This window comes from Marmota flaviventris, chromosome 6 (genome assembly GCF_047511675.1).
Source record: "Marmota flaviventris isolate mMarFla1 chromosome 6, mMarFla1.hap1, whole genome shotgun sequence".
NCBI classification, from domain to species: domain Eukaryota; kingdom Metazoa; phylum Chordata; class Mammalia; order Rodentia; family Sciuridae; genus Marmota; species Marmota flaviventris.
In genome coordinates, this window is record NC_092503.1 from 85,725,146 (window position 1) to 85,749,022 (window position 23,877).

The 23,877-nt window shown below is 43.2% G+C and overlaps 3 protein-coding genes across 3 annotated transcripts in view; 2 read left to right on the forward strand and 1 right to left on the reverse strand.

Moving 5' to 3' along the window:
• The window catches only part of Cgas (cyclic GMP-AMP synthase), a 69,762-nt gene extending 67,457 nt beyond the window's left edge, over window positions 1-2,305 (forward strand). The window contains exons 5-6 of the mRNA XM_071613916.1: window positions 1,727-1,909; window positions 2,227-2,305. Of these exons, the coding sequence (XP_071470017.1) occupies window positions 1,727-1,901 (175 nt within the window). The 3' untranslated portion in view covers window positions 1,902-1,909; window positions 2,227-2,305. The remainder of the gene's footprint in view (window positions 1-1,726; window positions 1,910-2,226) is intronic.
• A 4,613-nt stretch (window positions 2,306-6,918) lies between these two features.
• Window positions 6,919-7,931, reverse strand: Khdc3l (KH domain containing 3 like, subcortical maternal complex member). The gene is made up of 3 exons (XM_027928317.2): window positions 7,763-7,931; window positions 7,379-7,561; window positions 6,919-7,118 (listed from the first exon to the last, which is right to left on the reverse strand). Exons 1-3 carry the CDS (start codon window positions 7,929-7,931, stop codon window positions 6,919-6,921), a joined length of 552 nt encoding a protein of 183 aa, XP_027784118.1.
• Window positions 7,932-16,118: 8,187 nt separating this feature from the next.
• Dppa5 (developmental pluripotency associated 5) lies at window positions 16,119-17,006 on the forward strand. Its single transcript, XM_027928088.1, has 3 exons — window positions 16,119-16,230; window positions 16,319-16,498; window positions 16,948-17,006. The coding sequence occupies exons 1-3, from the start codon at window positions 16,119-16,121 to the stop codon at window positions 17,004-17,006; spliced, it is 351 nt and encodes a 116-aa protein (XP_027783889.1).
• The last annotated feature ends 6,871 nt before the right edge of the window (window positions 17,007-23,877 follow it).

Consider the following 23,877-nt stretch of genomic DNA (forward strand, 5'->3'; position numbering starts at 1 on the left):
GAAATTTTTTATAATTTAAAATTTAATTAAAATTAAGAACATTTGGAGGAAATATTCATTGACATGTTTACTTAGGATGGTGGAAATAAACAAAATTTGTTTAACTTGCTTCTTGTTCTGTAATGACCACCTCTGATGTTTTGTTGAAAACATGATAGAGTGGCTTGAAATATTCTGATTCTTTTTTTGATGTTTTTTGGCATTAAATCAGTGTGATGAAATTATTACTGGTGAGTAGAATTTAAGAAATTTCTCAGAGTTGAGCCTGAGTATTCTCAATTGAACGTGTGGTGGCTAGTGCACAAAGAAATGAGTGCCTCTTTTGGGTTTATTCACTGATAAGAGAACTAGGGGGGTGAGGTCCAACTCTGATATCTTGAGTCCACTCCCTACAGAAATGACTGGCTTTCAGGATCGGCTTTTTTTGTGTAAACCCAAAGAGAACTTTCCAGTGTATAAAGCATGCGGCTCATTTGCATAATGACTGAAACCATCTTTCGGGGAAACTCCCTGTGTAACAAACAGAATTGTTATTAATAGTTTCAATAGGTTTGATTGGCCAACATTGTTACTGACAGAAAGGCGGGAATGATTTCACTCTAGGGAAGCCTCCCTGTCAAAACTTTTCTAAGCCTCTAAATATAATTTTATTTGCACTAAACTTGATGCCAATTAAGATTAAATATTAGCTCTGAAGTACCGTATAACCATCTGGAAATGTTCGTTTTAATAGCACGTGAAGAGACTGATCATTTTGGATATTTGCAATAAGAGAATGGCTAGTCTATAAACTGAAGCACAATATTACGACTTCTGAATGTAAATTCACAGAGGGCTGAAAATTTAAGTGTTCAAGTGGAATAAAAATCTAAAATTGTAACCACCCGGACAGTCAGAAGACAGCAGCGAGGAGGACTTGAGAAATTTTACAGATTTGAGGAGTCTGTCCTAGGTCTGATCTACCCACTAGTGCTTAGAAGGTGATATGCAAACCTTAACCTTGGCACAGGTGATTCAGGGTCAAAGGGTCATCAAATCAAATTCACATGTTAATGAATCACGAGCCTTTGAGACTACAGGACGCCTTCCAAGGCTGAAATGAGGACCCCAGGGCGTCTGAGATCAAAACCCAGCTCAAGTCAAAAGTAGCTGGGGGTCGCGAGCAGCGCGGGAAGCTGGGTGTCAAGTGGGCCTGCGCAGCGGGAGGGTGCCGGATGGGTGGGGTGTCGAGCACTGTATAAAGGAGCCCGCTGGGGAAACCTGGGGCTGGAGGAAGCCGGAGACAGCCATTTGGAGCACGTTCTTTGGGCTGCGGACTCTCTGGAGTCTATCATGCTCGGCCACTCCGGTGCAGATGAAGCCGCTGGGGACGAAGGGATGTCAGGGATGCCGTTTCACTCCCTGGATAAGCTGCTCGGGTTTCACGTTCCGCCACCACCGATTCGCGTCCGGCCGTGGTGGTTTTCCGCGCAGGAACTGAACGAACCTCTGGTGTTTCACCTGGACCCCTGGCTGGTAGACCCAATTTTTGGTGAGCCAGCCTGACCCGGGTATCCTCGGGCTCGCCTCCTCCAGTGTAGGACAGGCTGCTAGTGACTCCACAATCTCTTTCTCAAATTCGCAGGCCATTGGCGTTGATTTGACCGTCAGCTCCTGCTCGCCCTTTACCTAGCCAACAGCCCCTCCAAATCTAGCTCCTCCTGAAAGTCTCTCCTTACCTGTTTAGGCCAAGACGGAACCGTACTCTCGGAAATGGAGTGGATGAGCCAGGCTTTGCTGAGGGTGGACCCAACAGACACCGGGGAACTAGTCGAAGTCACCGTGTTTGGGCAGCCCGGCGTGAAGACTCGGGTAAAGAACATTCTCCAGAGCCTGGCAGTGTGGTTCCGAGAACTTCGTGACCAACGAGGTGAGGGTCTTTGTGAACCTTCATATGGAGGAACTACAGGTGATGGCGTTAGGCTTACAGCTTCTTCTTAGCCTCCTCTTTCTCACAACTTGTAGTTTCTTAACCCCAGGAAGCTGCAGAGGCCCTGGTGATCCCTTTAGCGAAGGATCCTTGGGAAATACAGCGGAGATCCGATGCATTCAGGCCCACATTGTCCAATTCAACCTTAGCTGGGGCATATCACTATAGCTAGATCCCTGCTTCAGGACTCCGCTGAGAAACGGTCGCAGAACTTCTCCCCAGTCCTTGTGGATGCTTATCAGTTGCTTGCCTTCCAGCTAAGAAGATAAAACGCCTTGAGGAGTTCTTGAAGGCTAGTTCACCATATCCAGAAACTATCCAGCATCCAGTTTAATACAAACAAGATGGCAATAATTAGACCAATGAGGACAGCCTGCTGAAGAGATGGAAGACCAAGTATTCTTAAATCTCTACATTACTTTTTCCTGTGCCTTTTGAATAGTGGTTTGTTTTGTGGTAAATGTATTTGTAGAACTATTCTAATGAAATTTGTCTGTAATAGTCTTTTCACATGAAATAAAGCAAATTTACAAAACATTGACTTTACTTGATGTGAGGGGTGAGTAGAAGCTGATCACTTGTTTTGCTTTTACATTTTAGTTTATCATTTTGAAAGTCCTAATCCTTTTTTGATCTTATGGTCAGAATTGGGTCCTCAAGGGCAGGGAGCTGATGATTTCACTAATTTCACAGATGAAGTATCTGGAGTATTTTTGTACTTTAAATTTAACCCAGGAGTGCTTTCCCAATGAGTCACATCTCCACTACTTTTTATTTTTGAGACGATGTCTCTAAGTTGCTGAGGCTAACCTAGAACTGCAATTCTCCTGCCTCTCCTTGAGTACCTTGGAATACAGGTGAGCAGCTCTACCCAGGGCTAGGTTTGAGGGGCTCTAAACCTGGTAGTGTGACTCCCACGGAGCACCGGGTGTGCGATTTCTTGGAACCTGGCTTGAGCACAGGTGGCGTTCAAACACTCAGTCGTCCACCCTTAATATTCTGGGCTGGTTGAGATTCCCACAAGATTCAGTGTCCCAGGTCCTTCGTCCGCGGAGGGCGTCCTGTTTGAGTCGTCTGTAGGTTTTATGTGATGCCACACAGGTCTTTGTTTCAGGATCGAGGGGGCTGTTTTTTCATTACCTATCACACTGCAACTACCAGTCTGTCCAAGACATTCCCCTCTCATGGTATCCCGCACTTCCCAGAAGCGGAATTCTTGGGTCAGAAGGTGCCAAGAGGTTTTTGTTTTCAAAGTTGGCTTCGGTTTAACTCCTGCGATTCTCCCCGTCCCCAGTCACTCCTCGGCAGTAAAGAGATTACAGATTTGCGACCGGCTAAAAAAGCCTTGTTTTGGTGAGAGGAATTGAGCCCGTGCAATGGCACGCGCCAGTAATCCCAGTGACCCGGAGGCTGAGGCAGGATGATTGCAAATTGTCTCACAATTTAGCAGACCCTGCCTCAAGATAAAAAAGAACTGGGAACTTAGCTCAGTGGTAAAGCGCTCCTGAGTTCAATCACCAGTACCTTAAAACAGAAAACCTGGTTTATTCCTGATTTGTCTGTCTTGAGGTCACAGCACTTCATAAGCCAAGGGCTGCCTTTTTCTAGCCTGTAGGCAGTGGGGGTTGGAACTTCGTTTCACTCCCTTTCCTTACTCTTAGTGTGAGGATTCATGTTTATTATCTTGATATTTTTTTTTTCCCGCGTGATCAGAGGCTGGGGATATCTGACCTGGTTCTTCCTGACTACTGGTTCTTCCTGACTACTGGTCCAACTGTTATTACCTCCAGTGGATGAACCCTTTTCTGGCTATTGATTGGAGTGGGCATAGGTGTGGGAGATTTCTTCTTCTACCCAGGCAAGGCTGGACTGCTCCTTTCCCACTGTAACTAGTTGTTGCTGTGCACTCCCACCCCTTCCCCTAATTGAGAGACCCCAGGAAGTGCTGTGGAGTCCTGTGCCTTTGGGAGAAGACCTTCCACTATCCTTTATTATGAGACAATAAGCTAGGACTGGTACCAATAGCTATGAGGGACCCACCACCCCTTCTCCTACAGTGACCCCACTCTGCATAATCAGGGGAAAGTACTGGGAATGTGGCTTAGTGGTTAAGCGCCACTGGGTTCAATTCCTGTTACAGAGGGGAAAAAAATTGAAATTTGATGCACCAGTTTGTAATTGAGATATTTGGGAACATATGAATCAGCAGTAAGGGATGAGTTGAATAAAGTATATCCATTCTTAGGAAAATTGTGGTAGAAGAAAAAAGGTATAACAATTATTTAACAGTTGAATAAAAAATTAAAAGTGATGTCTTGTAAGGAAGTGAGTGAGTTTGGGCGGATAATAGAAAAGCTCTGGAGATTTTGATCTGAGTGAAAATTCTTTTCAGCAGTACTGGGGACTGAATCCAGGGGCACTGCACCACCGAGGTACATCCCCAGAACTTTAATTTTTCTTTCTTCCTTTCTTTCCTTCCTTTCCTCTTTCTTTCTCAGAGATTGAACCCAGGAGTGCTTAATCACTGAGTCATATCCCCAGCCCTTTCTATAATTTGATACAGGCTGAGGCTGGCTTTGAACTTTGTGATCCACTTGATTCAGCCTCCAGAGCTACTGAGACAGGTGGGCACCACCATGCCTGGCTACTTCTTTCATTTTTTTGAGACAGGGGCTTGCTAAAGTTGTCCCTCAGTCCATTAAATGTTTTCTATTTTGTCAAGATTTGTAATAAGTATTGCTTTTAAAAAATTTTTAAAAAGTTTTTTATACCTTTATTTATACGTGGTGCTGAGGATCAAACCCAGTGCCTCACACATGCTAGGAAAGTGCTCCCGGGGCTGGGGATGTGGCTCAAGCAGTAGTGCGCTGGCCTGGAATGCGAGAGGCCCAGGTTGGATCCTCAGCACCACATACAAAGATGTTGTGTCCGCCGAAAACTAAAAATAAATAAATAAATAAAAAGAAAGTGCTCCCTGAGCCACCACCATAGCCCCAAAAGCATTGCTTAAAACAAACAAACAAAACTTATCTAGGGTCTAGGTATGTAGCTCAGTTGGTAGAGTGCTTGTCTCCTAAGCTACAAGTCCTGGGTTCAATACCCAGTACTACAAAAACTTATCTATATACATTAAATTTTTTTAAAAAACATGTAAGCATGATATTATTTAAATTCTGCCTTCTTTTGCCCTTGGCTTCTGCCAGCCTCCAACAAGGAAGTTTAATGTAGCACCATAGTTTATTAAAGCCAAACTTGCTTTTTTTTTTCTTTTGGTGTAGGGGATTTAGCCCAGGAGTGCTTTATCACTGAGCTACATCCTTGGTTTTTAAATTTTATTTTGGGACAAGTTCTCGCTAAATTTCTTAGGGCCCCAATAATTTGTTGAGGCTGGCCTCAAACTTGAAGTCCTCCTGCCTCAGTCTCCAGAGTTGCTGGGATTACAGACACTCACCACTGTGCCAGTCAAACTTGTTCTTAAAGAGTAGATACCCTCCAACCTCTGCTGGGGGTTTAACCCAGGGCCTTGGGCATGCTAGGCAAGTGCTTACCAGTGAGCTCTTACATCATCCTGAGGGTATTCACTTGCAGATAGGAATAGATTAGAAACCAACCAAGTTCTTCATTGTACTGTATTTATATGTGATGTTTTAATATGCTGTACAATTTAAGCGAATAGGAATGAGTCGCAAAAGGGCCACGCAGGTGAGGAAATTGTATAAGGAAATGCATCCTCACGAAAATTCCGTTTCCTCTCCATGTTTAACTTTGGCACTATGCCCTCAATCCAGAACGCTTTTCCAGCTGCTGTGCTCTGCTTTCCTCTCCTCATTGAATGTTTTATTTTGTACCGGGGATTGAAATCAGGGACACTTAACCACTGAGCCACATCACCAGCCCTATTTTGTATTTTATTTAGAGATGGGGTCCCACTGAGCTGACAGGGTCTCGCTAAGATGCTGAGGCTGGCTTTGAACTCCCGATCCTCCTGCCTCAACCTCCTGAGCCAATGAGATTACAGGCGTGCGCCACTGCTCCGGGCTTCCTTGAATGTTTTAAATGAAACATTTCATGTCACGAAGATTCCTGTGTGTTAGTTTTATCCTAGTATCCTAACAATATAAAGGAAAAAATCCTGGTATCCTGATACAAGACCGTTAGCGTGCAAACTTCCAGATTAATGCGCACAAGCCAGGACTGGCATTCCTGTACCGCGCTGGGCTCTAGAACTCTAGAGGGAATCAAGAGGGGTCTCCCCCATGTCTCGCATCTTCTAGTTGCTGAATTAACTAAGGAGATTAACCTTATTCTGCCTGGGGCTGGTTCATGTCCAATTTCACCAAAGCTTGGTTGACCCTGACAAGGATTGAGGATCTCAGCATTGCCTCCCGACTCTTGCAGTTTCCCTCCTCTCTGCGGTCAGTTGCCCCAGTTGGGAAGCATTGGGTGGCAGAGTGGGGGTACACCCAAGTGGGCCTTTCATATTCAGCTGGGTAGCAGCCACTGGATCCCAGTTACCAGGTTTCTAAATCCCAAGTCACCTTGAGTAGAATTACGGTTTGGAGAGGTTTCCATACAAGGACTGACTCAATCGGAAGGTCTCGCACCTTTTGCAAAGTCAGGTGCCCTGCGTTAAGGAGCACAAGAGAAACACCTGACCTCAGCTGGGGACTATTGGTCCTGGGCAGCTAGCAATCCAAAAGGTCTCACCTGCCTTGGGGTAGAGGACAGCACACAGAATTTGGGGAGGAATGTGGTATTCTCTTTCTACCTTCCAATTTGATTTTTTTATTAGAACTTTTTAAATTCGTGTTTACATTTAACATAGGGGGGAAACAAATCATATCACACAATCTTTCCCCAGCTTTTAGGGTAGAAGGAGAACTATTAGGAATACGACTTCTTCGGAGACTTCCACTTTAACTCCTGGCTCTCCCGACTCAAAGATGCCTTCATAACCTGGTAACCAGGTCCTGAGCTACCTCGGTAGGCTGCCGAGTCCCGGCTTCTGGGACTTTCAGGTCCGGAGACAGCTGGGTCCCGGCCTCAGGAATCTCATCTGGAGATCTCTGAATCCCAGTCTCCTGGGTTTCAGCCTCCTTGGCCCCAGTCTCCTGGGTCTCAGCCATCTGGGCAGCGGCTTTCTTTGAGCCTGGAAGAAAAGTAATGGGAAGAGATTGCACCTGTGTTTCCATACCCTCCCCACAAATGTATTGTCACTCCTGCTGGCTGAGGATGTGGGGCCAGAGTCCCAGAGCGCTGAGTGAATTTGGCTTTCTAGAGTCCTTGCAAAGACGAAACCCTTTCCCAGCCAGACCGAGAGGGCGAGACTGCCACCCAGAAAACTTCAGGGTCCCTCCCAAGTAGAGGGGCTTTGTGGGGGATGGTCCTCCCTTCCCGGGCCCCGCGTACTTAGCACCCCGCGGCGCAGACGGAAGTAGTTAGCCAGGTGTCTGATCATCTCGAATACATCCAGTTGGAAATTAGGCCTCCCAAATATCAAGATCTTAGCATCGCTTTCAGGATTCCACCAATTCACGTGAAGCACGGTGTGGGTCACACACTCGACATGCGGGATTTTCTCTCCGTCCGGGCCTGCGCAGGGAGGTCGAGAGGGTACAAATGACTCACCGGGCTTGGGAGGGGAAGGTGCTGGGCGAAGGCCGCGCTGGGGCAAGAACTTGGGATCTGGGCCCCTGGAGAGCCCTTCCCTGGGACGCGCTCGGACTGTGAGGGGCGTAGGTAGAAGTGGCAGGAAAGGAGGCTCCATCTCCCGTTCCTTCATGGCCCACTCACCGAACATTGCTTCCACCAGCCACGCCTCCAGGTACACCACTCTCGGACACTTTAGGTATTGGGAGTGGAACCAGCTAGGTACCTCGGTGGGGTCTCCCAGGACCTCAAAAATTTTTCCTCCTTTTTGTTGCACTTCCACAAGCGTGTGAAACTTCTTGGAAGTGGCCATGCCGCACGAGCTAAGGGCGGGCGAAAAGTGTCCGAGGGGGTGCTAAATCTGTGCTGGAGATAGCTGGAAGGAGCTCCGGCTCTCGCAGGAGTCTTATTTCAAGGGGCTTTCGGCTAGCCCCTCCCAATCGAGCTCTTCTCATTGGATCCCAGGCCTCGCTTCCCACTTCTCCACCCCAGGTGAAAGCCCTGGTATCTGGGCTTTCTGGACCCGCGCTCCTCTCACGCACCTGGAGGGAAAGCGGGGCTCTGGACTTGGGACATCCAATCTGGGACTCAGGAAAGTGAGGACAGTTCCAGTGGCGTAGGAGAGAACCAACGTCTGCACAGAATCTCTTACGGAAAAAACGTACCGATTCTTGTGGGACTAATATTTACTTAAAGGACTAAATTCAAACCTCCACATCCTTCTGACCTTTGGCCACCGAGTTCTCTCCTTCTGGCCACCACATTTCTAGATTCTTCTATCTTTTTGAGACAGCAGAGCACAGGCAAGGGTTACGTGCGTACCTTTAATAAGCCTTAACACAACCAACAACAGATGATTCACGTGGTTTGGATACTAGAAGGGGAAGTGCTTGAAACTTTTCTAGTGTCTCCATTCTGTAAACAACATTATTTCTGTTTATTTTCCTGTTCCACTTAAAGCACTGTTTATTAACTGTTATTCAAGAGATGAAGTTATGATTCTGGTGTCAGTAGGAGGGGTGTAATGCCCAAACCCAGAGGGAAGAGATTCCTAGAATTGTCAGTCTGCTTCTTGTATTCTCTGTGGGAACTCTGTAATTCAAAGAAACACCTAAGAAATTGCAACTATCTAATAGGATCAAAAGTCTTGAAATCTAAACAGAATATGAATTAAGAGTCAAAAGGCCAGGTGTGGTGACCTGTAATCCCAGCTATTCAGGAGGTGAGGATTTCAAAGTCAAGACAACAGCAACTTAGCAAGATCCTGTTTAAACAAAACAAAACAAAACAAAACATTAAATGATGGAGTAATAAACTTCTGTGGGTAGGCAGAACAATTAGGTGATCATATAACAGAAACTCAAGGATCTGGGCTCTACAACCATAATCATCCCACCTAGAGATGATGGAGATTTGACATACAACTGAAAATTGAAATTTGATGTACTGTCAGTGTTACCCACAAGAATCTAATCTATCATTTGCACGAAAATTTCTAGTCTGAAATCTATTTCTTATACCACAATGATAAATTGTTCCTTAGTTGTTGTAAGAGGGTACTTAAAATTCTAGGCATGTTATTCTTTTGCAGGCATGTTATTCTTTTGCGTGCATGTGTGTTTTGGTGTATGTAGATTATCTTTCCTTCCTGAAACTTCAAAATAGAGTTGAAATATTTAAGAGAATTAGAATTGTAGTATAACTAGTTTGTGTTAAAAATTCTAATTGATGGAGACTGATATATAGTGCAGAAACCAGCGAGCAACTGCCTGGGAATGGATATGGAGAAACGTATAGAGTGGAAAGAAGTAGTAGAAAAACTCTTAAGGATGATGGAAATGTGCATTGTCTTGATTACAGTAATTGGTGTATTTGTATGTGTCAAAAGTAATGAATTGTACACATTTTAATATAAGCAGTTTATTATACTTCAGTTATTCATCAAAGTAGCCATAGAATTCTTCATTAGAAATAAAATTTTCTATTGCCAGGCACAGTGATGCATGCCTGTAATCCCAGTGACTTGGGAGGTTAAAACAGGAGGACCACAAGTTTGAGGCCTGTCTCTGCAACTTAGTGAGGTCCTAACCAACTTAGTGAGAACCTGTCTCAAAATAAAAAAGGCTGAGGATGTAGCTCAGTGGTAAATTGTCCCTGGGTTAAATCTCTAGTATCCCCACCACCCCAAAAAGAAAAAATTCCTTCAAAATTTCATGCTTTGGCTGGGGATATAGCTCAGTTGGTAGAATTCTTACCTCCCATGTACAAGGCCTTGGTTCAATCCCCAGCACCACCAAAAATAAATAAGTAAATAAATAAAAAGAAAAAGTGTCATGCTTTGATTTTCCCCTAACTCGCAGTAATCCTTTTGAGAATTTTAGGCCATTCTGTTTTTTTTTTTTTTCTTTCTAGAATTCTGTTACTCAAAAGTTGACCCTCTTAGCTGGGTGCAGTAGTATACATTTATAATCCCAGCTGCTGGGGAGGCTGAGGCAGGATGGCAAGTTCAAAGCCAGCCTCAGCAACTTAGCGAGACACTCTCTCTCAAAAAAAAAAAATAAATAAATAAATAAATAAAAAGGCTGGGGATGTGGCTCAGTGATTAAGCACCCCTTTGTTCAATCTCTAGTGCAAAAAAAAAAAAAAGTTGACTATCTGAGCCTACAAAGTGATGCATAATTTCCGGCCACTTAAAAGGCAGAGGCAGGAGAATTTTGAGTTTGAGGCCAGCCAGGGCTACTAGAGAGCTCCTGTCTCAAAAAATAGAAAGGGTTGGGGGTGTGGTTCAGTGGTAGAGCACCCCTGAATTCGATCCCTAGATCCAGAAAAGAAAAGTTGGTTCCTCTTGACTGATATTCTTCTTTTTCATCTCTGTGCTCTTATATTGTCCCCTAATCATGAAGGCTTGGGAGTTGAACAAAACAAAACAAAAACAAAAACTAACTGGAAACTCTGAGCATGTTAGTCTGTCTCTACATTCACAAGAGGACCATTCCTTGAGAGCTCCTATGCAGTATCATTAGGTCTTTTCATCTAGGTGCTCTTCTTTTCTGTCCCCTCCTTGAGTGACTGTGGGTAGAGTCCCACCCACAATCCTGGGGGTTCTGGAAATCCTCCTGTCCACTCATGATAGATCTCTGCTTCTCTTGGAGCTGATGTCCAAAACCATTTTCCAGGTGAAACTGAAGAAGCACCACAGACTATTCATGACTATGCCCTCAAAGCCAGTCTCAGGTAACAGGGTATAGGGCACAGGGAGCAGATGGCAGCTTTCAAGGATGGAAGGTAAAGCAAGGAGAAGACAGGAATTGACCTGGATCCCACCCACCCTCCACTCAACCTGTACCACAAAGGGCCAAATTGGCCCATGTTCTAGGTCCTTATGATGCACCCAAAATTCTGGACAGCTGCCCAGGCCTCTGTCCGCACCCCATCCCATTAGTTGGATATTGTCCATTTAGGAGAGGAATGGGATGCCTCTCTTCCCATCCCATTTCTGTTGAGACAGTGAGTCCTAAACAAGAGGTGTTTCCAAAGCTGACCCAGCCTGAAACCAATTTGATAATTGACCCTGGAGCCAGAGTGCTGAAACTGCAATTGTGAGCAGACTCTGGAGGTGTAGTCAGAGCTGGTCTCCTGAGGCAGGACCCAGCTGAAGCTGTGTGCTCATCAACTGTTTCTACTTTGCCTTGATACTTAATGCTGCAGTAGTGTGGCCAATGTTTTTTCTTACTGCCCCTCCATTTCCTTACCCTGGTCTTTGGGCACAAGCATTTTATTTATGTTTCCCTTCATTATTTGAGGTTAGAAGAAAACCTTTTTTTTTTTTTTTAAGTTTTGTACTGCACAAGCAAGTAGTGTTTGTCTCCCCTCTCTTTTTTTTAAGAGAGAGAGAGAGAGAGAGAGAGAGAGAGAGAGAGATTTTAATATTTATTTCCTTTTTTTTTTTTTTTTTAGTTTTCGGCAGACACAACATCTTTGTTTGTATGTGGTGCTGAGGATCGAATCTGGGCTGCACGCATGCCAGGCAAGCGCTCTACTGCTTGAGCCACATCCCCAGCCCCTTCCCCTCTTTTTTTTTTTTTTTTTTAAATTATCTTAGTTGTAGATGGATACAGTATCTTTATTATTTATTTCTATGCGGTGCTGACGATTGATCCCAGTACCTCACATATGCGAGGCAAGTACTCTATCACTGAGCCACAACCCCAGCCCTGTCTCCCACTCTTAGTGGGGGGGCACCCCAAACCAGGTAGACACTTTACAACTAGGCTCTAAGATGGTGGTTGCAGAATAAGATAAGTTGCAGAATGTAGGTGATCATCACAGCAGGTGTTTTACAGAAAAAACCCAGACAATTCCACCTGGGGATAGGTGGAAGTGGGACAGACTCTGAGGCCTGGCTGGTTCCCCTCTTTGTTGACTGTATCCTCAACCATTCCCTAATCCTAGCTATGGTTTTATTGACCCTTCAGATGGGGACAGTGGAGACCCCCAGCGATTGGAGACCAGAGACCAGACTTTGGTGGAAGCAGAGGAAGAGCTGATTTTCCCTGAACATAGAAGATATCAGTTGAAAAAAAAGCTTTCTGCTCAGCAGAGTACAGGTAGACTGGAGTGCAGCTCAATGGTAGAAAGCATGCAAGTGTGAGACTCTGGCTCCATTCCCAGCACTGGAAAAGAAAAATAAATATAACATGGCAGATTGATTTATGGTGGTACTGGGAATTGAACCCAGGGCACTCTACAACAGAACTACATTACTACCCCCGCCTTTTAATTTGTAGTTTAAGACAGTGTCTCCCTAAACTGCCCAGGCAGACCTATGAGCTTGAGATCTTCTTGCCCTCAGCTTTCCCAAACTGGAATTACAGCCATGGGTCACCACATCCTGCTTCTATGCTATGTTTTGAAACCAGGTATTGTAATGCCTCCAGCATTGCTCTGCATATGCAAGGTCTTTGCTTCCATATGAATTTTAGAATTATTTTTTTCTAGTTCTGCAAACAATGTCATTAGTAATTTTGATGGGGATTGCATTGCATCTGTAGATCACTTTGGGTAGTATGGCCAATTTAACAATATGTTTCATCTAATCCATGCAGATAGAGGTTTTTTCTCCTTCCAGTGTCCTTGTCAATTTCTTCAGAACAAACACATACTTCTAACACAAAAGATAGCATACAATATACACAGTTTCCACCATTTCTCCCCTCAATGATGTATCTTAAGTATTGTTCAATTTGGCAGTTACTTCATAAGATACTACAAATTTACTTACCACTTTTATTTCTCCCACTAAAATACAAATTTCATAAGTCTTATACAGTTTGTCTTCCTCTTCAGTGCTTTTAAAACATGTATTTTTCATGAATACTTACCTTGTGTTCTATTTTGTACTTTTACAAAGTAATGCTATTTCAGTAAATATCCTTGGGCATATAATTTCTTATGTGTGAGGGTATAACTATAGGATAAAATTCTAAATGTAGACTTGTACATGGCAAAAGCATTCTGCAGTTGTTCCTGGTTGGTGTCTGGACCAAAGGCTGATGTATGACCACTCCACATTGGAGGGCCTGACCGCCTGATGGTTGGCTTAAGCCATCCTATATCCCGGATCTCTTTGGCCCAGCATCTACCTTTATAGTGGCTGGAAGCCTTTGAATCCCAGACTGGGTGTGGCCGAATAAGTGTGGGGGGGCCCTTGAGGACCCCCAGAGGCGAGTCGGGAGTGTCTCTGGCACCTCTGGTTAGGCTTACCTAGGGTTTACCTGATTAGCCACTTAGGCCTGCATCAGAGGCTCTCCAAGTGCCTCCCAGCAACCTAAACACTCCACATGGAAGAGAGGGAGTCTATGGTGGATAAGATGGCTCAGCTTCCTATGTTTCAGTTTCCAGTACCTTTTAATATGCTTTCCCATGTCCCCACAATCCCCCACCCTGCTGCCCTGCCGTGCTTGTGAAGAACACAATCCTTACATGTGCTAGGCAAGCACTCTACCACTGAGCTACACCCCTAGTTCTCTGCATGTGCTTTAAAAAATGTTACATTGAGGGCTGGGATTGTGGCTCAGTGGCAGAGCGCTTGCCTCACACATGTGAGGCATTGGGTTTGATCCTCAGCACCACATAAAAATAAATAAAGTAAAGATATTGTGCTTATGTATAACTAAAAATATTTAAAAAAATGTTACATTGAACTTGCAGTCAAAGGAATGGAGATGAAGATAACTTAGAAAGTGTAATAGAAGTCCTTTTTGAAGAGATGTATTACATTTTCTCCCCTGGAAAAGTTTCTTTTTATTAGCTACTCAACACACTATAATACTTCATCTTCTGAATTTTATTAATAAAATTACAGAAAGGATGAGAGACTATAGAAAAAAATTGTCAGCTAGACCCAAGTCCTTGTTGAAGAGATGTATTCCATTTTCTCCCCTGGAAAAGTTTCTTTTTATTAGCTACTCAACACACTATAATACTTCATCTTCTGAATTTTATTAATAAAATTACAGAAAGGATGAGAGACTACAGAAAAAATTGTCAGCTAGACCCAACTGTTAATGTTTGTCACATTGGCTTTCTCTATATACATATAAAATTCTGGAGGTTTTTTTTTTTTTAAAGGGGGTTTAATATTTGTCATTTAACTGCAGATATGTCAGGCTCAATGGCTATTGCCTTTAATTCCAGCAACTGTGAAGGCTGAGGAGGAGGATTTGAGGCTGTTTTGAGGCTAGCCCCAGCAACTTGGCCAGACCTTAAGCAACTTAGTGAGTCCCCATCTTAAAATAAAAAATAAAACACTGAGGATGTACCTCAGTGGTAAAGCACCCTTGCATCAATCCCCAGTACTAAAAATAAATAAATAAACAAACAAACAAATAAATAAATAAACTGCAGATATAACAAATTACTTTTTATCAGTATGAGGCTCCTGAGAACAAGGACTTTATCTTGTATAAGTTGTATACACTCTAGAAATTTCTAACCATTAATAAAACACAACTTTGCAATTTAGTCCATGTTCAAATTTTCTTCATTGTTCTGATTCAAGATTACTTGAATCATACAGATAATTTAGTTGTCTTTAGTCTATTAATAGCAGTCTTCTGAATTTTTGTTTTGATGACATTGACCAGTCATCCATTTGCCCCATTACTGATGATAACTTTGGTTATGGTGGTGCTCTCTAGGTATTATAAAGGAATGATTTTCTCCTTTGTAACTCATAATTCGTGGGCTAAGACTTCCAGATCTTTTAAATATCTATTCTTCAATAACTTTCATCTGATAGTTTCAGCTGTTGATGATCCTTTTCTAGATAGATTACACATTGGCCTGTAAAACAACCTACTGTTTTTTTTGTTTTCTTTTCCTACTGGTGCTGGGGGTGGAACTAAGCTCCAACCCCAGCTCTTTTAATCTTTTGAGACAGGGTATCCCTAAAGTTGCCAGAGGTGTTACAAGTCCCTACCAGACTGCTGGTATTTCAGGCATGAGCTTCTGGGACCACCTGTTCATTCGTTTTTAAAATATATTGTTTGAGGCTGGCACAGTAGCAGCTTGCCTGTAATTCCAACGAAGGAGGAGGATCAGAAGTTCAAGGTCAGCCTCAGCAAGCAATTTAGCGATGTCCTAAGTTATTAGGCAAGATCTTGTCTCAAAATAAATAAATAAATAAATAAATATAAATAAAAAGAACTGGTAATGTAGCTCAGTGGTGAAATGTCCCTTGGTTCAATCCCGAATACCAAAAGTAAATAAAAAATAAAAACGAGTAAATCAAGTTAACTTAGGAAGCCCTCACCCATTTGGGCTATGTGGCCGGGTAGGGCACTAGTGAACTTTGAAACGAGTCAGTTCAAAAAGCTCCAGATCAGGTAAGAGAGGCCTCAAAGAATGGGACTGTGGGAGCATTTTCGAACACCTTCTGGTCCCTTCAAGTAAGATAACGAATTTCCGAATCCCGATTTCCTCTTCGTTAAATGGCAGGAATTATTGCTTAGTTCCTGGTAGTCGCCTGAGTCACCTGCACAGTGAAGAACCGGGACAAGCTCCTTTGGAACTAGGGGAAACGACCCTCATTTGGAACCTGAGAGGCAGGAGGAACTGATTCGGCAGTTTTGGGGGAGCCCTTGCACCGTCCAGCCTGCATTCTTACTTTCTGGGAATATGTCCAACCTTTTGTTTTCTGCGGGGAAAGTATACAGCATCTTCTTCCTACTCAAGCTCAAGCCTTCGGTATTTCCGCGCAGAAGACTCGATCAATGCTGGTGGAAACCCTAGTTAACTAGGAGACAGCTGGGTCGGGGAGCTCAGGAGTTTGTAATCCGCGGGGCCAAAAGGTGGGCGGGGCGGGCCGAGAGCCTGAAGGGTGGGATTGGACCGCAGGCCGGGGGCGGGGCCGCCCAGCTGGAGACACTGCCCGCGCCGCGGCTCTGGGCAGCACTGTTAGGACTCATCTCCGCTGGAGAGTAATTTTTAAGGACTCAAGATGGGTGCGGTCGCGGAACGTAGAGATATCCCACCATGGGTGAAAGTTCCCGAAGACCTGAAAGACCCAGAGGTGTTCCAGGTCCCGACGCGACTGCTGGAAGCCCTGTTCGGTGAGTACCCAGTCCTGGCCCCGCTGCCCAGTCACCGGCGTCGCGGTCTCCGCGGCCTGGATGGAGCGCTCACTTCCTTCCCGAACAGGCCCGAGCGGATGTCGGATCCCTTACATCGAGCAGGTGAGCAAGGCCATGCTCGAGCTGAAGACTCTGGAATCTTCAGAATTCACCGAGATCGTGGTTTATGGCTCCTACTTGTCGAAGCTCCGGACCAGATGGATGCTTCAGTCCTTGGCTGAGTGGCACCGCCAGCGACAGGAGCGAGGTAAGAGACGCGGTGACAAAGTGCTCGAGGCGGGGAAGTCGAGGGGGGAGCCTCACTTTCCCTTTCCTCCAGCAGTTCTTTTTGTTTCTTCCCTCTCTCTTCTTCGCTGCCCCAAACAACCTCTGTTATCACCAGGAGCGCCCTGTGCGTCTGGGCTGTTCCTGGAAGTTCTTTGAGAGTTTAAAGATTGAGGGGCGAGGCTGGTCTTCTTATCTGACATATCTGAATTCAGACTCCACCCCTGCCCTAGACTTCTTGGAGGGTGAGAAAACGGGCCTAGTTTTTGGAGGGTCCCTAGAATTTCTGGCCCAGAACGCCTGGTTCAGAAAGTCCACAAGACAATCCTGAAAGACTTGGAGAACAGTCAGGGCTGTTATCCTCCCTCTCTCCCTCCCTCCCTCCCTCCCTCCGCTCACATTCTTATCTCACTGTTGCTCTTTCTGGTTTAGGAATGCTCAAACTCGAGGAAGCAATGAATGCTCTGGAACTAAGCCCTTGGATGAAGTGAAGCCAGTTTCCAGCCCATGTGATGGGGTCCAGGATGTAGAGATGAGGCTGTGGCCAGAGTTAGAGTGGGTCTAGCTTGGTTTAAATTCTGCTATGACTTCTATAGCCAAATATTTGGGGGTATTTGCCTTGCTCTGAGTTCTGATGTGAATTTCTCTTTCCAAGGTTGCTAATGAAGGAATAAAGTTTTTTTTTTTAAAGTAGTTTTTTAGTTGTAGATGGAAACAATCTTTATTTTTATTTTAATGTGGTGCTGAGGATGGAACCCAGTACCTCACCCATATGAGGCAAGCGCTCTACCACTGAGCTACAACTCTAGCCTCATAAAGTTTCAAATAATATTCCTTGACATTGTGGCTGATGGATTGAAAGTAACACCTTAGATATCCAATGTACTGTGGAAGTGTAGTTCTTAAGCTTTATTCTATATGGACACCCCCCCCCCAAAAAAAAAAATTGGAATGAGGTCCAAGCTCAACTTGACAAGTGGCAAAAGGGTCTAGGAATTGAGTCCTGAGATGCAGCTTTGAAACAAAACCCCACAGGATGTATGATATCATCAGGCAGTGACCTCGACTCATTCAAAACAACCTAAGATAGGCTAATATAACCTATAAAATAAAAAGCAACTGCTCTGGAAAACAAAACTATGGAAGAGCCAGGACCAACTTTAGTGTAGCAGGTTTGTGTCCTTGTGCATTTCTTAATAGAAGACAGCTGGGTTTTCATTTTCATTCAATCTATTAAATCTTACCTAGGTTGATGCATGTGAAAAATTCAGCTTTATACAGATGAGAAAGGAAGTGGAATTCTTAAGGACAATTCAGTTCTTCACTAGGCACCCAAAAGGAAAGTTTGGTTGCCATAGGTGAGGCTCACTCTGGATGGTAGAAGAACAACCAAAATAGGCACTATAGTTTTCTTTGGTAGAGAGGAGTTTGATACTCAAACTAAAATGAATCCTAATTGTGGGAGTTCTCTGGCCCTATGATCTTAGGTCAGTTGTTTAACCCCCCAAGTTCCTCAATTTCTGAGGATAATAACAGCATGTATAATGATGAAGTGTCTTCTGCAAGAGGAGTCTAGCATATCTATCAGATAATTTAAATAAGTAGTGGTGACCCATTCTTGTAATCCCAGTGACTCAGAAGGCTAAGGCAGGAGGATTGTAGGTTTAAAGACAGCCTCAGCAATTTAGTGAGGCTTTAAGCAACTAAGCGAGACTGTCTCAAAGGGCTGGGGATGTGATTCAATGCCCCTTTGGGTTCAGTCCCTGGTACCAAAAAATAATTGTAAAGGGGGGAGCAATCAGTAACTGAAGGCACCACCATTTTGATCCAGTGGTTAAGGAAAAATTAGTCATCTTGATGTCTCACTCCCAATATGAAATCCTTGAACATGTCCAGTCAATTTGGCCTTATTGAAAGAAACAAAACAACAAAAATAAAAAAAGCAGCCAGATTTTTATTTTCTTTTTGGTACTGGGAATTGAACCCAGAGTGCTTTCCCTTTGAGCCACATTCCCAGCCCTTTTTATTTTTTTGAGACAGCCTCACTAAGTTGCTGAGGCTGGCCTTGAAACTGCTATTCTCCTGCCTCATCCTCCCAAGTAGCTGGGGTTACAAGCATGTGCCATCGCACCTAGCAAAACCAGATTATTTCCATATTTTTTATTGGTGCATTATAGTTTTACATAATGTGGATCTGTTTACATATTCATACATGCACACACTATAACAATATAATGTGGCTAATATTCCCTAATTTTCTCCTCTTCTTCCTGTCCTCCCCCTCCCTGTTTCCTTTATTGATTGCTCCTCAATTTTCATGAGGTTCCCCCTACCTTCTACTTTTTCCTTTCTAGCTTCCACATGAGAGAAAACATATGAACTTTGACCTTCTGAATTTGGCTTATTTCATTCAACATAAATAATGTACTCAAGTTCCATCCATGTTCCTGCAAATAACAATATCATTCTCTTTATGGCTGGATAAAGCTGTTGTGTTTGTATATCACATTTTCTTTATTTTCCCTTTTTGGTACCAGGGATTAAAACCAGGGGTGCTTAACTACTGAGCTACATCCCCAGCTCTTTATATTTTTTATTTAGAGACAGGGTCTCACTAAGTTGCTGAGGTTGGCTTTGAACTTGCAATCCTCCTGCCTCAGCCTCAGGACTCACTGGTATTATAGACATGCACCACCGTGTCCCACTTATATACCACATTTTCTTTATCTGTTCATCCACTGACAGACACCTAGGCTGACAACCAGAATTTGAGTCCTTCCTACAACTACCATCTCTAGTTCTATACTATTTGTCACGGGTTTTTTATAATGGGTTTTTTGTTTGTTTTGTTGTTTTGGGTATTGAGAATTGAACCCAGGGGAAATCTAACACAGAGCTACATTTCCAGCCTTCCCCCCCCCCCCCAATTTGAAGACAGGATCTTGCTAAGTTGCTCAGGCTGGCCTTGAACTTGCCATCCCGACTCAGCCTCCCAAATTGCTGAGATGACAGGAGTTGTTTACCATGCCTGGCTTGATAATTTCCTTTGGTTCATCTCAGTATGTTCTATAGCAACTGAATTTGTTTTTAAAAATGTAAATTACATGGCTCCTCTTCCAAAAGGGACCTCAGAACTTTTCATAGTTGTCTGTTCAACTTAACCCACAGTCCTTACCCTGACTTATAAGGTACTAGATTGAGACAAGACCTTGATAAGTTGTTGAGGCTGGCCTTAAACTTGAGATCCCCCTGTCTTAGCTTCCTGAGTTGCTGGGATTACAGGATCGAACCACCAATCCTATAGCTAGAAAGAACATAATGTATTTCTTTCTATTTGGAGTGTCAGGAACAAATCTTGCTTTAGCGCTATGTGGTAAGAAGTTACAATTGATAAAAAGATTAGTCTGCCTTGCAAAATTCTTCCCGGGGAGGAAAGTTATATGGCCTCTTGAGATATAATCACTGGTCACCAGAGCCAGAGGCAATGCCAGGGTCCACAGATTGGGTCATGTTGCAAAGAGGTGGGCTATGGGCAAGGGCATTTCAGTTTCTAGGGAAGAGGCTGCCTGTGGACTCCTGTGGCTTTGGCACATTTTTGAATGAAATAGTATTAGGCTGGATATTTCTGGAGATCTGTCAGTTGCAAATATAATGAGTCAACAATAGGGACAGCAGAAAAGGGGGAACACTGGTTGTTGCTAAACTTGAATGAAAAGCATTCCTTATGTAGCAAGAAATGCCCCTGATACTCGAAATAGGAAAAAAAAATTAATTTATCTTCTTTTTCTTTTTTTTTTAAATTTTTAAAAATATTTATTTATTTATTTTTTGAGAGAGAGAAGAGAGAATTGTTTATTTTTTTTCAGTTTTCGGTGGACACAACATCTTTATTTTATTTTATGTGGTGCTGAGGATCGAACCCAGCGCCCCGCGCATGCCAGGCGAGCATATAACCGCTTGAGCCACATTCCCAGCCCTAAATATTTGTTTTTTTAGAAGTAGTTGGACACAATACTTTTATTTTATTTATTTATTTTTATGTGGTGCTAAGGATTGAACCCAGGGCCTCACACATACTAGGCGAGCGCTCTACTGCTAAGCCACAATCCCAGCCCTATCTTGTTCTTCAAAATCAAAGATAAATTGTTTTAACAATTATTTTATAGAGATTCGGGAAAAGTGAAACTGATTTTTTTCCTCCACTTTTTAGTATTTAAATTTACTTACATTTAATTTTATTTTTTTGATACTAGGGACTGAACCCAGGAGTGTTCAACCACTGAACCACATCCCCAGCCATTTTTTTTATGTTTTATTTTGAGACAGGGTCTTGCTAAGTTGCTTAGAGCCTCACTAAATTGCTGAGGCTGGCCTTGAACGCCATCTTCCTGCTTTAGTCTCCCAAACTGCTGGGATTACAGTATGCATCATTGCACCTGGCTTTGCTTACTTTTTAAATAAATACTACATTCACACAAATCAAAATCCTAAAGTGATGGAAAAGTCTCCCTTCTATCTCATTTCAAATTCATGTGTTTTCTACTCCCCAACAATAGTTTTATTTTCCTGTGTGCCATCCTAAAGTTTTTGTTTTTCCTTCCCCCTCCCTCCTCGAAACCATGGTGGTCTTGCTGTATTTCCCTGGCTGTGCTTGAACTTGAGATCTTTCACCCTTCTGACTAGCTGAGATTACTGATGTAGGCTGCTATACTCAGCTCAGAATTAGTTTTTAATGCAAATACAAGCAACTATAAATGTAGATTATTGTCCTTCTTTCTTACAGTCATATATTATTACATTTAATTAGCTGGCTTTTTTTTTTTTTAAACAAAAGGACTTTTGGGGTTATTCACAACCTTTTGCTTTTACAAAATGTGGTGAATACATTGAGTTGACATTGTTTTATGAATTTCTAAGTATGTCTATAGTATTACCAGAGGGAGAATCATTTATTGGTCCAATGGGCAAAAATATAATTTTGCTAGATATTACCCACTTGCCTTCAGTAGGGGCTGAAAAGGTTTTATTCCAAGCAGTAATATATGAGATAGCCTATTTTCCCATTGCCTCACCCAATAATCCTATTTATTTATTTATTTGTACTGGAGATTGAGCTCAGGAGTGCTTAGTCCCTGAGCCACATCCCTAGTCCTTTTTGAGACAAGGCTGTGCTAAATTACACAGGGCCTCGCTAAGTTGCTGAGGCTGGCCTCAAACTTGCTGTCCTTTCACCTTAGTCTCCTGAGTTTCTGTGATTACAAGCACGTGCCACCACACCTGGCCCAATTGTTTTTTATTATCTGTGGTACTGGGAATTAAATCCAGGGGCTCCTTACCACTGAGCTAAATCCTTTTAATTTTTTAATTAATTTTGGTACCAGGGATTGGACTCAGGGATGCTTTACTACTAAGCCACATTTTCAGCCTTTTTTAATGTTTTATTTAGAAAGAGGGTCTCTCTGAGCTGCTTAGAGCTTTGTTAAGTTTCTGACGATGGCCTCGAACTCACGGTCCCTTGCCTTAGCCTCCCATTCCACTGGGATTACAGGTATGCACCACCATACCCGGCTTAAATTTTTAATTTTGAGACAGGTTCTTACTAAATTGCTGAGGTTAGCCTTGAATTTACAGTCTTCCTGGTTCAGCCTCCTGCATTGCTAGGATTACAGGCATGCATCACCATGCCCAGCTCTGAATTCTAATTCTGCAGTGTGAATCAAATACATAAAAGCTGACCTTGCATGCTGAGGTCTTAAGCCTGGGTTTAGTCCCCAATACCACAGAACAACAAAAATTAATTTTGCCCTTTAAGTCAATTTTAGGAGAATCTGTCAGTTAGGTAGCCAAAGTGGGAAACTTAATAATATGCCACAAATTCTATGTGTATGGCAAACTGAAGACTTTTCAACCCTAAAAAATAAAAACAAAACAACAAAAGACTTCAAGAATATTTGAAGGAGGGCTGGGGATGTGGCTCAAGCGGTACGCGCTTGCCTGGCATGCGTGCAGCCCGGGTTCGATCCTCAGCACCACATACAAAGATGTTGTGTCCGCCGAAAACCAAAAAAAAAAAAAAAAAAAAAAAAATTCTCTCTCTCTCTCAAAAAAAAAAAAAAAAAAAAAAGGAAAGAAAAAGAATATTTAAAGGAAAACTTGCAGAAGTAATAGTTTGAAAGTTAAAACCAGCCAGGCATGGTGGTGCATGCCTGTAATCCTAGTGGCTTGGGAGACTGAGGCAGGAATATTGTGAGTTCTAAGCCAGCTTCAGCAAAAGCAAGGTGCAATCAGCTCAGTGAGACCCTGTCTCTAAATAAAATACAAAATAGGGCTGGAAATGTGGCTTAGTGGCCAAGTGCTCCTAAATTCAGTCCCTAGTTACCCACCACCCTCTCAAAAGAAAAATTTTTTTAAAATTTTTTATTGTTGGTTGTTCAAAACATTACATAGTTCTTGATATATCATATTTCACACTTTGATTCAAGTGGGTTATGAACTCCCATTTTTACCCCGTATACAGATTGCAGAATCACATCAGTTACACATCCATTGATTTACATATTGCCATACTAGTGTCTGTTGTATTCTGCTGCCTTTCCTATCCTCTACTATCCCCCCTCCCCTCCCCTCCCCTCCCCTCCCCTCCCCTCCCCTCTTCTCTCTCTACCCCCTCTACTGTCATTCATTTCTCCCCCTTGTATTATTTTCCCCTTTCCCCTCACTTCCTCTTGTATGTAATTTTGTATAACCCTGAGGGTCTCCTTCCATTTCCATGCAATTTTCTTCTCTCTCCCTTTCCCTCCCACCTCTCATCCCAGTTTAATGTTAATCTTCTTCTCCTGCTCTTCGTCCCTACTCTGTTCTTAGTTACTCTCCTTATATCAAAGAAGACATTTGGCATTTGTTTTTTAGGGATTGGCTAGCTTCACTTAGCATAATCTGCTCTAATGCCATCCATTTCCCTGCAAATTCTATGATTTTGTCATTTTTTAATGCAGAGTAATACTCCATTGTGTATAAATGCCACATTTTTTTTATCCATTCATCTATTGAAGGGCATCTAGGTTGGTTCCACAGTCTTGCTATTGTGAATTGTGCTGCTATGAACATCGATGTAGCAGTGTCCCCGTAGCATGCTCTTTTTAGGTCTTTAGGGAATAGACCGAGAAGGGGAATAGCTGGGTCAAATGGTGGTTCCATTCCCAGCTTTCCAAGAAATCTCCATACTGCTTTCCAAATTGGCCGCACCAATTTGCAGTCCCACCAGCAATGTACAAGTGTACCCTTTTCCCCACATCCTCGCCAGCACTTGTTGTTGTTTGACTTCATAATGGATGCCAATCTTACTGGAGTGAGATGGTATCT

What these genes read in the sequence shown, in the direction of transcription:
- Khdc3l (XM_027928317.2), bottom strand. Translation starts at nt 7,931, where the DNA reads ATGGCCACTTCCAAGAAGTTTCACACGCTTGTGGAAGTGCAACAAAAA. An exon ending in GCTGGTGGAAGCAATGTTCG is followed by an intron (nt 7,562 to 7,762) that starts GTGAGTGGGCCA and finishes CTCCCTGCGCAG; the next exon opens with GCCCGGACGGAGAGAAAATC. An exon ending in TCTGCGCCGCGGGGTGCTAA is followed by an intron (nt 7,119 to 7,378) that starts GTACGCGGGGCC and finishes CTTTTCTTCCAG; the next exon opens with GCTCAAAGAAAGCCGCTGCC.
- Dppa5 (XM_027928088.1), top strand. Translation starts at nt 16,119, where the DNA reads ATGGGTGCGGTCGCGGAACGTAGAGATATCCCACCATGGGTGAAAGTT. An exon ending in ACTGCTGGAAGCCCTGTTCG is followed by an intron (nt 16,231 to 16,318) that starts GTGAGTACCCAG and finishes CTTCCCGAACAG; the next exon opens with GCCCGAGCGGATGTCGGATC. An exon ending in CCGCCAGCGACAGGAGCGAG is followed by an intron (nt 16,499 to 16,947) that starts GTAAGAGACGCG and finishes TTTCTGGTTTAG; the next exon opens with GAATGCTCAAACTCGAGGAA.